General features: G+C 45.1%; 2 protein-coding genes across 4 annotated transcripts in view; one reads left to right on the forward strand and one right to left on the reverse strand.

Annotated features, from left to right (window-relative positions):
- The first annotated feature begins 14 nt into the window (after positions 1–14).
- LOC106812835 (putative RNA polymerase II subunit B1 CTD phosphatase rpap2) lies at positions 15–4,266 on the forward strand. Its single transcript, XM_014816819.1, has 2 exons — positions 15–102; positions 2,055–4,266. Exon 2 carries the CDS (start codon positions 2,111–2,113, stop codon positions 4,118–4,120), a length of 2,010 nt encoding a protein of 669 aa, XP_014672305.1. The 5' UTR covers positions 15–102; positions 2,055–2,110; the 3' UTR covers positions 4,121–4,266.
- A 105-nt stretch (positions 4,267–4,371) lies between these two features.
- Positions 4,372–15,671, reverse strand: part of LOC106812813 — an 11,904-nt gene continuing 604 nt past the window's right edge. For 2 of the 3 annotated variants that reach the window (XM_014816804.1, XM_014816798.1), the window contains exons 2-7: positions 9,447–11,458; positions 8,933–9,044; positions 8,201–8,332; positions 7,992–8,096; positions 7,368–7,547; positions 4,372–6,782 (exon numbers count right to left, since the gene is read on the reverse strand). In XM_014816804.1, the coding sequence (XP_014672290.1) occupies positions 6,586–6,782; positions 7,368–7,547; positions 7,992–8,096; positions 8,201–8,332; positions 8,933–9,044; positions 9,447–11,435 (2,715 nt within the window). In that variant the 5' untranslated portion in view covers positions 11,436–11,458 and the 3' untranslated portion in view covers positions 4,372–6,585. The remainder of the gene's footprint in view (positions 6,783–7,367; positions 7,548–7,991; positions 8,097–8,200; positions 8,333–8,932; positions 9,045–9,446; positions 11,459–15,671) is intronic. The other variant, XM_014816810.1, reaches the window with a different exon arrangement.

Genomic DNA, 15,671 nt, shown 5'->3' on the forward strand with positions numbered 1-15,671 from the left:
TAGGGGGCAGCATAGTCTGTATGGGATTCTTTGGTTGTGTGTGTGCGCTGCTCGCGGAATGAATCTACTCACTGTCTGGTTCTATGACTGGTGCCAGTGTTGGTAAGTCTACATTATATTCTGTTCTCAGCTTCCGACATCCATCACGGAGGTGTGTGACGTTTGCGTATTTTTCATGTTTCCCCATTTTGGGGAGTTTTACTGTTCTTGCTGTTCCCGAGGTTTTGCCATGTTGGTTTTTAGCTCATCTGACATAGTCAGATGCAGCTTGTAGAATCGCTTGATCGTCCGTGCGTGCGTCAACAGTTGGGCACAAATCTTAACCGCTCGACGTACGGTCACGATATTCGGCACATCGGGGGGGATCGTCAAAACGAGTTGGGATGTCGAAGCTGGGGGTCAAAGGTCAAAGGTCAAGAGGTGTAAAAGAAGGGGGAACATTCACTCCTTAACTTAAGGTATAGGGAGGAAATGCAGAATTGCGGCACAAATCTAAACGGCTCCACCTAGGCTTGTGATAGTCGGTGTATAGCATCATGGTAGGAAAAGCCATCACTGTGCCGAAATTGGAGGTCACAGGTCAAAGGTCAATGGGCACAGGGCAGATTTTAGACATTTTCTGAGGACATGGTCTGACGGAGCGATTGGAAAACTTTTTTGTTTCAGCGGTGACCTAGCATTTTTATGGCTTTATTGAAAGGACCATGAAATGTCCCTTCTGCTGACATGCGAAGAGTAAGTGTCGGATAACCTTTTGACCCTCAAGAGGAGGGTTAAACATGGATTTGTTGACTGTCTGTTAGAAAGAATTTGACTGCCGGGTTTGCTAGTAGAATCTATACATGCCTGGATGTATGAGGCTACAATGTCACAGTGAAATTTCAAAAGCTAAATTTGGTTAAAGAAGGTTTATGCTCCTTAAATCGTATAATTTATATGGCATTCTGTAGTGTCAGTATGTTACATGTAACGCATGCCACTGCCACTGCCAGTGGCTGCTGCCAGTGCAATGAGTGCATGTGTTGGGGCAGTTTTTGCCTGCGTTAATTTGTTGCAGGTGGCAGCTCTCTATTTGCAGCCTGTAGGCTTGCGTAGGTAAATGGATGAGTGCTTACCTAATCTGTCTTGCAAATAGTTGTTGCTACTACGAATGATGGGAGCTTCCATCTTTAATCTGAAGACACTTAAACGTATGCGCCATCTCGTGGCAACTTTCATAACGATCCCAACGAACATTCTTTTGAGAAGGTTCCTGATACCATCTCTGTGCATTCCACTATTTCGGCGTGTATGTGAACACATTTGGGACTAACAGGGTTTACTAGAATCCCACCACTCCACCACAGAGTCACCGCAGTAGACGTTAGATGAGCGCTGTCGCTATGCGGCACTTGTTTCTGGTGTTTTTCTGGTTCTTTTGCTGAGACTATGTCCCGCGGGGTACTGCCGGAGCGTACCCTGGGTACGGTCCCTGGTACTATCTAATATGCCGGACCGTACCTCGCCTACTCCACTAACGAGTCTAGGGAGTCGCCTACGCCTACTCCCTAACCCTAATCCTAACCCTAACCATATCAAATAGTGACCAGGGTACGTTCCGGTATACCGGACCGTACCCAGGGTACGTTCCGGCAGTACCCTGGGGGACATAGACCCTATGAGCGGTTCTTTTCTATGCACGGACTTTGTATTGCTGAGTAATAGTAATACTAATACTGTAATAGTAATAGTATTAGTAATGGTAATGCTATGACTATGCGTATGAGTATGATGTTATATTTTACATCTTTTATACACCAAGACATGTTTAACAGTTTTTGCGCAAGTGTGCGATTTCTGTTGAGGAGTATAGGTGTGCCTGGTTATTAATTATGCTGTGGTTGATTTTAACTGCACAATCTAGATAATATGATGATATAGAAACTAGTTTGTGTGTTCTGTTCCAGTGTACGTGTTTGTTCAAATAAATTTATACTAATATGACTTAAATATCATTGAACACTGTGAAAGAAGGCCTGAATCTCATGTAATAATATATAACTTGCATTTTACAGATCAGTGTATTCGTGGTCACGTCGCCACTTGCTGAGCAGAAGGCTTGTGTCCAGCCATGTCGCATAACAGGAAGACGATAGATCCCAAAGCCATTGAGACAAAACGAGAGCAGATAAGAATTGCACTGCAGCAGAAGCAGGACAGTTTGAGTAACGCTCAGCGTATCATTGAGCGGCTACTCGATGACCCGATCACCGACGATTTCCTCAAGGATTGCGCTCGATTTCTTGAACCGAGACACTACGACGATGTGGTGGATGAACGCATGGTCGCCAAGCAGTGCGGATATCCGTTATGTTGTGACAAACTTAGAGATATTCCCAAGCAGAGGTATCACATTTCGGCTACGTTGAACCGAGTCTACGACTTGACGGAGCGAAGGAAGTTCTGCAGCAATGCTTGCTACAAGGCATCCATGTTCTACAGAAAGCAGTTGCCTACAACTCCCGTGTGGGTGAGGGGGAAGGAACCTGTTGATGTTCCTATCGAGCTTCTACCTATTACTAAGAAAGCTAAGGATGTTGTTATTAAGGGTGAAGATGTAATCTGGAACAATACTTCCGACGAAACCAAGCCACTGACAATTCCCAACCTTAGTGAAGAGTTCAAGCAAACGTCAATATCAGGTGAGATGAAGCACATTCCTTCAAAACCTATCGCAAATGAGCAGAATAAAAGTCCTAGACATGAACTATCTACAAAGACACCCGTGTCGGAAACGAGTTATAGACAGCAAAGTAATAAGCAGTTACAGTTTGGTGCCAATGTCGGAAAAACTGATGATAACAATTTGTCTGTGGGTGAAATACTAACTGTTGACATAATGCCATCCATGGAAGTCGTACCTAAAAACTGTTTAGGCCAAAGTCATGGTGACACAACAACTGTTGACAATGCTACAGCTATGCTCAACGAAGTTTCCAATGTGATTCGTTTACAGCCTGATAACATAGATGGGGCAGCAGGTGGTGATAAACGACAGAGTACCGAAGATGGTAGACTTAAGGCGCCTTCTCTAAGTTGTGGTGAAGCTGCAGCTGGTGATTCGCCTCAGACTGACATAGATATTGTGAAATCTGCAGCTGGCATGAAGAACCAAGACTTGAAAGCTCAGACAGTACAGCAGTCCCATCAGAAAACAGCACAGCAAAGAAAGGTGAAAATGATAGATGCCCCTATGCTGCAACCAAAGGGAGCTACTAAACATGTCATAAAGCCAAAAGCAGACAATCTTTCGGCAGTGGTAAAACGCAATGTGCAAGAGTGGTGGACCGAATCCTCACACCAGTTTGTTGTAAAAAGTGACCAATCAATCCCTCTGCAGATTGAAATTCCACCGATTGAAAACGAAACTGCAGTGGCAGGTCATCCAAAAATACTTGAACAATCACCAAAGGAGGCTGTTCAGTTGAAAGCTCCATCACACTCCGAGAAAGAAGAATTTAGCAAGGCTCCTTTGACTTCAATAAAAATTCAGCCCGACGTGGCTTCAGTCAAAGCTGCAGACTTTCCCAGTGAAAGATGCACAATGCCTACATGTCTTCCACACCACGATGCAGGAGAGTTTTCAGTGCTCCCACCCGTTGACTCGCATTTACATATGGCGCTGCGACGAAAAATTGTCTTCGAGAAGCTCTCCGGGTGCATAAAGGAGTGTTTGCCTGTAGGCATCACCATATATAGTGTGATGGGTGACTTGAAATGCCTCGTTGCAACGTTCAATCTCACGAGTCACAACGTCATGTTGCACCCGCGGCAATGCATGATCACGTCCGTCGCCATCTTGAAAATTCTCGCCAGCCGGCGAACGGACATCGCGAAGGCGCTCGACTCGCTCGCGGCACGTCACTACGTTGAAATGTTGCTCGAGCAGGAGGGCACCACCGTGGAAGCTGTCGAGGCCATCGTTGCATCTGTGCTGCCGCCAAAAACGACACCCGACAGTAGCGCGGAATACGTTGGAGAAACACGTTTGCACGACGCGACGCTGTACCTCACCGGCGATGACGGAGAGGAGGATGAATGCTTAGTGGACATTGATCAGTACGAGTCTGAACTGGATTGATGGAGATCGAAAGCAGTGACCACCGGCTGGCTACTTTTCTACCTGTGTTCATCGATCATTCAGTAATAAACCGATACCAACTCTATAGAAGAAGACAAGAACTTGAAGAAGTATACATGAATAACATAAAATAGGACTGCTAAACGATTCTGAATAGTCATTGAGAGTGACACCTATAACATGCAGTAGCCTCCTCCACCTAACGAAGCTTTATAGCTCAATGGATATAGAATTCAACGTTTATATATATGTATTACGATACAATGTACAGATTTATTCGGCTAAATACATTTTATCACATCCTGCAGTATATACAACAGCTGAGCTGAAACTCTAGAACAGCAACATGGAGACATGGCTGCACAGCATCAAAATTGTGGCACTTGGCAGATGCAACGCAAAAATAGGTATATGTGTCTGGCAATTTTGATATCTTTCATATCAAAATATATTATGATATATTCTAGAAATTAGGATTTCAATAATAATTCTCAAAGTTTTTTTTATATATATGTACATAATAAGATTCAAGGTTAATGCAATGAGCACTGTGCATTGCGTAAACGAATGACGGAAATATGCATAACTTTTATATAACAGTAAAATGTAACACTGACATAAAGCAACTTATATATTCATAATTATGGTGGGTTGATGTTTCATTTTAAGTGACACTGACTTCATAGAGGTGATTATGAACTGTCCTCGTGCAAATTTTGAAATTCATAAATAAACATGCACATTACAAATGAAATAAAACAATGTAAAAATTACCAGATGACTTTTTTACAAGTAAAACCGTATCATACACGCATCTAGTTCTAGACTATAATCTGCAATGCTCACATAAATATCTCAAAATTTAATGTACAAAATGAGACATTTACATATTGTAATCTTTGTGACATCGTTCAGTGCCAGACGATATGGCTGAGCATAATATGGCACTTGGCTTCAGATGTAAGCACAGGTGCATGCGTAATACTAATACTAAAAATATATCACTACTAAAAATGTACATTGAAGCAAAATACTAAACATTTCAAATGCTTATTTCAAACGCTTCTATCTAATAAAGCTAATTCCAGCTAAATCTGCATTCTTTGTGTCCATTTTAAAAACTTCCTTCACAACATACGTTTACCTTTCTTACAATATCGACATCTTGGCCTGAAAATGCCTCGTCAAAATCGTCTTTAACCTGCATACAATTGCATCTACCAATAACACCAATTGTGACCTGTAATCTACATTGCCGTGGAAACTATATTGCCAGAGCAGCTCGGTCGAGAAAAGGTAACAAACCAGTATAGTAGTTTGCAATTTGTCAAATTAAAATCTTAATCCACTATTTGCAACAAAGATAAACGTTGTTAAGGAAAATAACCATAGATCTCTAACTAGTATATTATTTCTATGGTTAGAACACACCAGGCAGAAATGTTGAACTGGCTACCAAGTTGTGGTAGACAGGAGCTTTTGAAATGAGCAGAATATCTGTACCTTGAATTTGTATATTTTTAGTTGTGATATATTTGTGCTAATACAGATATGATGCATGGGCATTCTTTGCTGATATAACAAATGCAACATCATTTATCTGCTAATTTCAATAATTTAGTATCCTTTTAGACAGTGCATGCAATACCCCCTTTACGCTTACTTCCATTGCATCTCTCACTCTTCCCCAATTTCTTTTCCTATAAATATATATATATATATATATATATATATATAATATATGTATATAACAGAATATGGTAGAATAACTTGCACCCCTCATTAACAAACGTTAGTGAATACAAAGTTGCGCCAATAACATAAATAGCAGTATGGCTAGGAAAATCCCACATACGTTATTGTGTCTAGATCCTACTGCACTGCGAAGGAGAGCAGCAAAAAAAACTCCAATCCACCTAAAGTGTTTACAGTGTCACTAGACAGGTATAGTCAAACCTTGTAACAACAATAACCCCACGTTTCATCTGGAAGAAATTGGTAACGGATGGTGTTCTTATAAATAAGATTCAACTTCATTAAAATTATAGTTTTTCTTATATACAGCCAAGTGCTAGAGCTGGCTTTATCACAAGATTGCTTTCTACTGACTACATAGCCTCGGATAATTTGTACATATGAAGGAAACTTGAGGATTTTGACACTATAAAATGGAACTAGCATTGCAAATGAGTAGAATAGCTACAAAATTAGAATACCTGATATCCCCTGTTATATTAAAACGCACTCTAATTTGCACGTACTAGTTTGCTCGTCTTTACCAGCATCACACTTATCGAATTTAATTATGTTAAAGTTTTATCTGTTCCTGCTAAATTTTTAAAGAGAAAAACATGAAAAACGTGTTTGCTACACTAGAACTGACCTACTTCACTAATAGCAGGCTTTTGCTGGTTATTTCTCCTAATTGATGAATGACCTCCTCCTAATTAGTTGGCTGCAATCACTCATTTATCCTTCCTTGCATCGAGCAAAGGCAGTTCAGTGGCGCTCTCTAGCAGACGGTATGCTGTCGAGGTTCGTCGGGTAAACAACGTGACACCGGACGTGTAGGCGGCCGGGATTTGCACGTGGGTCGTTAGAAGGCGTCTTTGGCCTGGCAGATGGGCCGACACGGTCTCTCGCAATGCATTCACCACCTGACCTGCATGATCAAGAACTCAACACTGTACCAGAACATGGATGAAGGAAGGCGGATGTCACAATAGTTCTGCATTAGGCAAAGAAGTACGACGTTTGCATTCACGGCATTTGATTAAATTACACCATCGTTATCAACGTACGCACACATCCATGCACGTAAACACATAGTGTTGCTGGAATCACTGTATAAACAGTATCGGGAAAAAAAAATACACAGGCGATATGAGTGATATCTATATATACAATATACGCGAGTATATATAATATAATATAGTGAGTATATATGATATATGCTCTTCAAACCTCCGAAATCGCTCCCGTGAGGCTCAAAATAGCTCCCGTAAAATTTTTGATGAGAGCTAGTTTTTCCCCAGACTTTTGAAAAAGAGCTCCCGTGAAAAAAAGAGAATTTTTTCCCTGGACAGTATATGTCTAGATATTTAGAAAACTTCCAAATGTTGCTGACTTTTCTGTCAACTATTGGATTATTTTAAGTTCACACACAACCTGTGCACGAACGAAGTGAACGAAAGGAATGACAGAAATCACAACAGACTAAACGACATCTCCAAAGTGGCGTGCTTACCTAACACGTTCATCTCGCGCCACCTGGCGTCGTGGTGGGTGATGAGCCGACAGAGATTAAGGTCCTCACACCATCGCTTGATGACGTCCTCACTGCGAATGAGTAGCGTTGACTCGCTGCATAGTTGTTTCTGCAGCACCGATTCCTGCTCGCACTCTAGCGGGTTAGTCAGGTAGATGCCTGAAACACATCCAGCGGTACGAGCCCATCGTGACTCAGAGCAACTTTGCAATCACTTACTCGCACTACTAGTTCCACTACTACTATCAATACACTGTCAATACACATATTTTTATAGGCGATGATGAGGATAGCTCTTCGAAGAATAGTCCATTCAACAATGTGAACTGTGATTAGAGAATTTTGCTATAGTAATCAGTAATCTAATAGTTTGGTTCATCACTACAGTTTCTTCCGTTGGTGCTGGCATGGCTAGCATGACTTACTATTCAGAAAATGCTAAACATGACCCCATGAACTAGTAAATTTTTGACTTAATAAGTAGTAATAAGAAATCATAATAAAACCAATATTATTGATGTGATGTGATTGAGTTTGATATTTGTTCTTAGTCATTTGAATTTAAGTTGATTTTTGTATACATGTAATAAGTTTTTTTTTTACCTTGTGGTCCCACACCATACACCATCTGATGGTGCCAAGCATCAGGTATGGGTTGCCCGGGGGTGACGGCTTTTTGTAGATTAAGCGTACACAGCGGTACAACTCCTGTGAAGGTAAAACTGACTTCATTACACTTGTAAGTAAAACACAAATGTAAACAGTAATGAGCAAAATCTAGAAGGAGAACAATTATGCAGAAAAGTGCTTGCCTCGTGCAATCCAGTAGGCAAGCCAGTGCGTCAAGTTGAAACGCCGAGGCGGAAACATTGGGAAAAACCTGCCATATACAGCGCCATCTGTCAATTCACTCAGACCATCTAGTAGTGCTTCATGGGTGGCTCCTGTAAGTATGTACAGGCATATTATATTGGAAATAATTAAAAACGTATCACATTTTGCTTGTACTTTAAAGGTAATGTGAGCAAATATATAAAGAATGTGCAAGTATATACAAGTATTCAGAATTCCACAGAAACCTTTATATGTGATAATATACCTCATCTATAAAATCATACATAATTTGACACTACAAATGTGTTTGAGTGTAGTAATTTTTTTTGTACACTAAGAACATTTACAGCCAACTTCAGGGTTCATAGTAGTAAGGCACATGTTGAAATAAGGACTTATAAGACCCTTTCTGGAGGCCAAAATAAGACTTTTTTACGCGATTTCTGATAGATCACCGACTATTAAAGTACACTAATAATATTTATATACACAATTGCACAGCAGATTTAATTATTTCGTATTATATATATACAACAATAATATAAAAAATAAAGGCTATTAAGTACTTTTCTAAGATTTCACCAAAAATAAGTACTAATAAGGACCCTTATTTTATTTTTGGCAAAATAAGTACTTATAAGACTTTGGAAGACCCGCTACGAACCCTGAACTTGAGTTGTAAACTTGTTGCTATTCCCTTACAACCTTACCTGCCACAGAGCGCGAAAACAGGTACTGAGGTATCGGTGCTGTTTCTGCTCGCTGCCGTGTTACAATTTTGCTGACCACTGTCTCCGTAGGAATTGAAAACTCCAGTGCACGCTGCAACATTATTATAAATTGTCCTTTACATATAATCTACTCTCAAGTGATATTTCCTATCACTGAACTGTTTACATCATCAATTCTATCTTTGCTGAATATCACATGGTTGTTGTCTAGTGATTTCTGAGGTTAATAGGCCGAGTCTAATTAGTTTCGAGCTAAAAATAAGAAAATATCTTTACTATTTTTAGTTCAGAACAGTTGACTTTACACCACACACTTATTGGACTTCCGGATTGACAGATTAATTTGGAGAATCCAAGGAAATTTAAGATATAACGATTCTCTCATTTCAAGACCGTAAAGTGAATTCGCATCCTGCATATTCCAAGAGCACTACATTATGAGATAGTCTACATACTGACGGGTAATGTCGACAAATCGTCTCATTTCACTCACCAGTACGTTGAGCACAGCCGTGGCACCGCACGCAGATTTCCCAATCTGGTTCACCTGGAAGCTGTACGCCTCTTGTTCGCTCCACAGCATCACCGTCTTCGCACAGTGGCTCATCGACAAGCAGTCGTTGGGCTCCTCCTCCTTATCCTCCTTCAGATACGCGTCCAGCTCCTCGTAGATGTGCTCCTTGCTCGGCGGCCGCAGGTCCCCACACCGCGATGACAGCATCAGGTTGCCGAGCAGGAGCCCCTCATCGAAGCTCTTGCTCTTGATCGGGGGGCGCAGCCGGTAGGTGAGGTGGCACGGCTCGGCGGCGGTGGCGCGGCGGAACACGTCGCGCGTCTCGTTGCCGCGCGAGCTTACGCTCTCATAGCTCTGGCTCTTCACGAGCTGGCTGCGGGCGAGGAGCGGGGAGGAGGCGTCCGAGAGGGAAGGCACTTGCATGTAGGAGAGGTCGTCGTCGTCATCGTCGTCGTCATCATCGTCGTCGAGCTGCTCAACGGAACACGACGTCGTGCACACGTCGCAGGAGCTCGGAGCGCTGTCCGTGCGGCGCCCCGCCACGTTCGCCACGACACACGTATCGTCATTGTCGTTCTGGTCAACGTCGATGTGGGGGCGCTGCTCGACGCCGACGACGCACTTCTGCGCGGGACATTCCCGGCGGTGCACATCGCTCGTGTTGTCGACGCCACGTTGTGTATGATTATCACAAATTTCAGCACAGTCTGGCGCGCCGAGCGCCGAGTCCGACGAGGCTCCGTTTCGCGCGTCCTCGTGACTCTCGTCGCCGCGCGGATAGTCGAAACTTGCCAGGCAGTCGTCGTCGTCGACGGCTTGGAAGTCAAACTCGAGGAAGTCCGGCGAATGGTCGGACGAGGCCTTGCGTCCACGCGACAACGACGCTGCCGCCGGCACCGCCGTCTGCATGTCGTCCTCGTCGTTGCTGCTGAACGCCGTGCTGTCGCTGTCCGTCTCCTCTGCCATCAGGTGCTGGTTCTCGCGCAGGTAGGCGTTCATGCCGTCGCTGCACGGCGCGGCGTCGCCGCCAGGGGGCGCCTCGCATGCGTCAGCGCATCGCGATGGCGCGCCATCTTGCTGTTGCTGACTTAGCAGGTATGCGTTCATGTGATCGATGCATTCCAGGATCCACTTGTCGCGCCACACGTTATCCGTATCGGCGCCGATGGCGTGGTTTTGATTCGGGGTCGGCAAGTGATTCCGCCGCTCCTGAGCGTTGTCGCATGGCGACACGTTTCTGTCCTCACCGCGTGCGAGTTCCGGTGCGGTCTCGCACGCGGCGTTAGCCATTGCGCATTTGCGCTTGTCGTTTTTGCTCACAGAACACCAGCTTGGCATCGCTTTCTGTTTACATGCATTAAGATCACCATTTTCACACGTCTCCACCTGCCAGGGGTGATGATATACCATACAGTTGCTTCCAGAAATCTTGATATCTTTGGGTAAGGAGGCACCTCTTGGTTCCGACCAAGGGAGCGCACAATTAAATGGACGATGCACAGATATGCATGCCTCAACTGGCACCTGCGATACAGTTGACAAATCAACAGGTGGATGAAAACTGTTGTTACAACACGAGATTGGCACTGTCGAGTTCTCGCCAAAAATCAACTGGCTTTCGGACCGCGAAAAACGTGGTGCCAACTTCGACGGCATGTTTGCAATGGACTCCTGGTGTGTGCCTTCATTACCTCCTTTAACGGGCATGTCACAACCTTTGCATTCCACAGACAGAGCTGCCGCAACGTAATCGTCGGTACCATCACACACTCTTCCATTCTGTGTGTGACACGCGCCGTTTAGAGGTGTCGGCTTCCTGTGGTTGTTCAGCTGGCTTTCCGTTGGGCTCTTGGGTTTTACAGCCCTCTCACGCTGCTGCTGACCGGTGCAGACTTTGGCATCCGTGAACCCTGGCTGTTCCTTTGCACCTGCTGTGGCATCTCTACTGGATGATTGGCGAGTAGACATCCTGCACTAATGTATATGTGCAGCTGCAAAAATATTTGTAGTGCTTTTAGCGTTTTCACATACACACACATAACTCTATAACTTGGCATACCAAGTTGTTATCATCACATGCAAGTACCTGTATATACAATAATGGTATTGTATTCTACGAGTTGTTTAAGGTGACATTAGCAGCGCTGACAAGTTGTTATTTGATAAAACTAGTACTACTAGTAGTGGCGGTCTTGGCAGGTGGGAGGGGCAAACTAGCGGGGGTCCGTGGTGTGGCGTGTTTTTTTATCCGTACACCCTAATTAATGCGTTAAAATTCGCCACCACACCATAGACGGTATTTGGTGGTTCTTTTAATATTATAAGATAGCCGAGCGTGTGCTAAGGTTAGTGTTGGGTTACAGGACAGGTTGATGTTGTACTTGTGCTTGTGTCCCGGGGGTAAAACATACACGAGTGGGTGTCCTGGTCGAATTGGGAATTCTTGACAATCGGTTCTCCATGCTTGGTCAACTTTTATGTAGTGGAATTTATATTCGGGGCGAGTGGTAATTTAAACGGGCGCAACATTGAAACAGGGGGAGTTTATGCCCAAACGGGCGATCGCCGCGCGCCGTCCGTTCTGCGCACGTGAGAAAGAAACCTGAGACTAAAATCCTTCAATGGACGGAAAAGGGGAAATTAACGAACTGCCGGTTCTCATGTAACCAACACTGTGTCCAGAATGTCCTGACGATGTGGGAGAAGAGTGTATCTAAGGTTTTTTCAAGATGGCTTTTTCAAACATTTTTTGTGAAACATCCTTGTTGGTGTTGTATTAACGTTGCAGAGCAAGGTCGTGCGCGGCGTATTTACCTATTTTTCTGTAGTATTTTTTTCCTAGCGAGTCTTTTCTGTTTCGGAGGGGGGTTTTTTCACGTGTCTCAATTGGTTGAGCATGCACTTAGTGTAAACATGGCGACGCTCGTAAAACAATCGTGGGAATTTTAGTTGATATGGCTTGTGCAGAATTAGCAGAATTTACCGGTGATTTAAGAGATACACTCTACTTACGCGGTTAGAAGGCAGGACAACTGTGACTGTGAGTTAAGTTTCATATGTCACACAAGGCAAAGTCAAAAAGAGAAAAGAAGGTGATAAAACTAATACTAATACTAGGAAGTAGATTGAACTTTTATTTGAGATAATACAGGCAGTTATTTCATCGTAGATCTGCAGACTGATACGTTTTTTTGTGTATGGAAGCGTGTCGGGCTGTAGAGACAATCAGTCGCACAGCCTCGTCGGGCTAACCTCACGATACGGACAAGTACAGTATGACTCCACCAGCGCAGCCTCCGTGCTTGGTATGATAATGTCTGGGGCAGTGAATTTTCGGAAGTGGTAGCGTGTTTAGTGGTGCGAGCTGTGGAATTTTCCGGGCCGTCGGATGACCACTGTGGATGAGTGTATTGTGGGGGGTGTGTGTGTGTGTGGTGGTTGCGGGGGGGGGTTCTCGCGGGAGAATATGTGATGTGTGATATGTTTGTGTAATGGAGAGCAGTGCGGGAGGGGGGGTGGTGGGGCGCGGGAAAAGCGATCCTGTTCGTGTGATATTTATACAATGATTTTGACACTGGCTTGTGTCCCGTATAGCTCTTGGGTTATAGTATGTGTAAGCAAGGCTCAGGGAATGTGTGATGATTATTGTTTATCATTATATACAACATTCATGTGTGAAGTGAGATGTCGACCGTATGGACATGGAGTGTGCGTTCGTTTAAATCGTTGAACCAACTTAGTGTGGGGGGTCGGTGGGGGTGTGTGGGTGTGCCTCGAGTTGGGGGTTTTTGTGTTGTCGTGGCGGGCGTGTGTGTTGTGTGTGGTGTGTGTGTGTTGGTGGGGGGCCTAATGCAGCAGAATTACGCCGGCCCCCTTTTTGTCGCTGACTATATGTCTAACTGTGTGTGTGTGTGGGGTGTCGTGAAAATGGTGCGCGTGCGTGTGGTGGTATTTTGGTGGGGGGGCGCATGATAAATAGCGTATTGTATGGTGATGTTGTCCATAATGTTGTGTGCTTTTGTGTGGCGTGCTCTCATGGGCTAAGACGTTAGTTGGCTCCTGACAAGAGAAATTGTCAGATATTTCTCTAGCTTGCCTGGGTGTCGGGGCTTAGTTGGGGCGCATGGGTGGATATCCAGGCTACTGCCGAGTATAGGTGTATGTGGTCCTTATCACTTATGTTGGATAGGCGTTGTAGCGAGGAGTGGGTGGTTTTATCGGGTCGCCACGGGTGTTGGTTGTGGTGGGTGGGGGGGGGGTGGGTGGCTCGGGGGTGGTGTTGTATGTTGATCTCCGAAGGAGTGCTGACGCCGTGGCCGGCGCCGACTGCGTTTAGCGGCGGTTGCGAGGGTTTTACCACTTATTGACTCGCGCTGGCAGTGGGGGTGGGGGGCGGCACGGGGGGGGGTGTGCGGGCGGGAGCAGTGGCGGGGGGGGCGGGGTGAGAGGGGGCGTGGGGGGGGAGGGGGGCAGGGGGGGGGGCGGGTGTGCATGCGAATACTGCGAGCACGTGGTGGCGTGGCCGTGCCAGTTTTTACACGTAGCTAAGTAGATACTGGCAAAGCAGCAGCAGCAACCAAAACTCGCCCCTGCCGCGCAGCGCGGCTCTGCAGCAGCAGCAGCAAATGCCCCCACCCAAGGCCGCCATAGCCAAGCCGGTGTGTGACGAAAACTGCGTGATGTTACGCTTCCCGCCAGGGTTCGAATTAACCGACGGCACCGACGGCAATTGCCGTGGGTGCCCCTATCAATCGCCGTACTGCCCCTGAAAATCCAACCCGACCGACGGCAGTGACCTGCCTTGCCCTTTTCTGTAATTGCCGTCGGTGCCTCTGGCTAGACTGGTTCGCGGCCGCACTGTTTGTCGCAGAGCGTGTAGATTGTCTAGCAGAGCGTGAGGCCGGATACCAGTCTACCCTTCGGCAAAAACAATAACGTGGCTGCCCGTAGTAGAACACGAATATTTAAATGCTGCACGTACACGCGGACTCGGCCCGCGCGCGATTTAAAGCGCGGTAAACGACACTCGCGCAAGAATGGCCAGCTTGTACGGTGTGTAGCTTGCTAGTTAGTGCAGTAAATTTAGAGAAATTTTAGTAGAATTCATACGATGACACAAAGTTTTTCATAACAATGGTCTGGGTCTGGGCTAGTGAATGTTAGGTCAGGGCTAGTGGTTTTCCTCAGTTACTAGCCCGATGGTCTAGTGAAATAAAAAGTTAATGTTGAACCCTGTTACTGTACTTCGATCCATTAGCAGACAGGGGGTACAGGGGTCGGTGTTACGGTGTAAGCTTACATGGGGGCGGAAGACGATGTACATGTGGGCGGGAGACGGTCTGTACATACACGGTAAAATTTTTTATTAATTTGTTATAAGTTTTCCTTTATTTTACAAAAGTGCCTTGGTGCCCTTCTCAAATTGTGAGAGTTGCCTTGATGCCTTTTAAAATTGCCTCGGTGCCCATCCATTTTAGAGAAAATTCAAGGCAATTTCTCACATGCCCCCAAAAAATTGCCTTGCCCCTCTCGTCGCTTAATTCGAGGCCTGCTTCCCGCTATACGGATTCGCGCGCCCGCCCTCCTTCGGCGCGCGAATTCGTATAGCGGGCAGCACGAGATGCTATATACAACACACCGCGGTCGCGTGCGCCCAGTCCCGCGGAAGTGCGCGGCTTAACCGCTCTCGGTGGTCGGGGAACAACGCATCTTGTGCTCCTTGTACCCGGTCTCTCTGGATGCCAAATTTGGATAATGCAACGTACTACAGACTACAGCACAGGGCTGTGGCTGTTGTGCCCAAACTTGGGATCTTGCACAAACTTGGAATTTCAGCGCATCTGCAGTTTGGGCAACCAATCTTGAGATTGGGCAAGCAGAGGTAAACAGAGCTTGCACAAACATATGATTATTAGGATTTCAAATGTTATATCATAAAGTATAAGGTCGTATACCTTCTTTCCTCAATGTGTTTGGCACCTTTGTATAAATATTAGGCCTAAATGATTATAATAAATAATTGGATAAATATGAGATAAATCTCTTCCTAGTTTGCACCACGCACGCCACACACTAGTCCGCAAATGCAGACGTAAACTCCGCTTTGCTAATCTGAGGGTGCGGGTTTATCGTCTGCAGTCACCCTTGTAAAAATTGTTGCAATTTTTGTTGTGGGCATTGGATAGGTGAATCGAGTAGCACTGA

This window comes from Priapulus caudatus, unplaced genomic scaffold (genome assembly GCF_000485595.1).
Source record: "Priapulus caudatus unplaced genomic scaffold, Priapulus_caudatus-5.0.1 Scaffold21, whole genome shotgun sequence".
NCBI classification, from domain to species: domain Eukaryota; kingdom Metazoa; phylum Priapulida; class Priapulimorpha; order Priapulimorphida; family Priapulidae; genus Priapulus; species Priapulus caudatus.

Coding starts and splice junctions, on each gene's coding strand:
- LOC106812835 (XM_014816819.1), top strand. CDS start 2,111: ATGTCGCATAACAGGAAGACGATAGATCCCAAAGCCATTGAGACAAAA.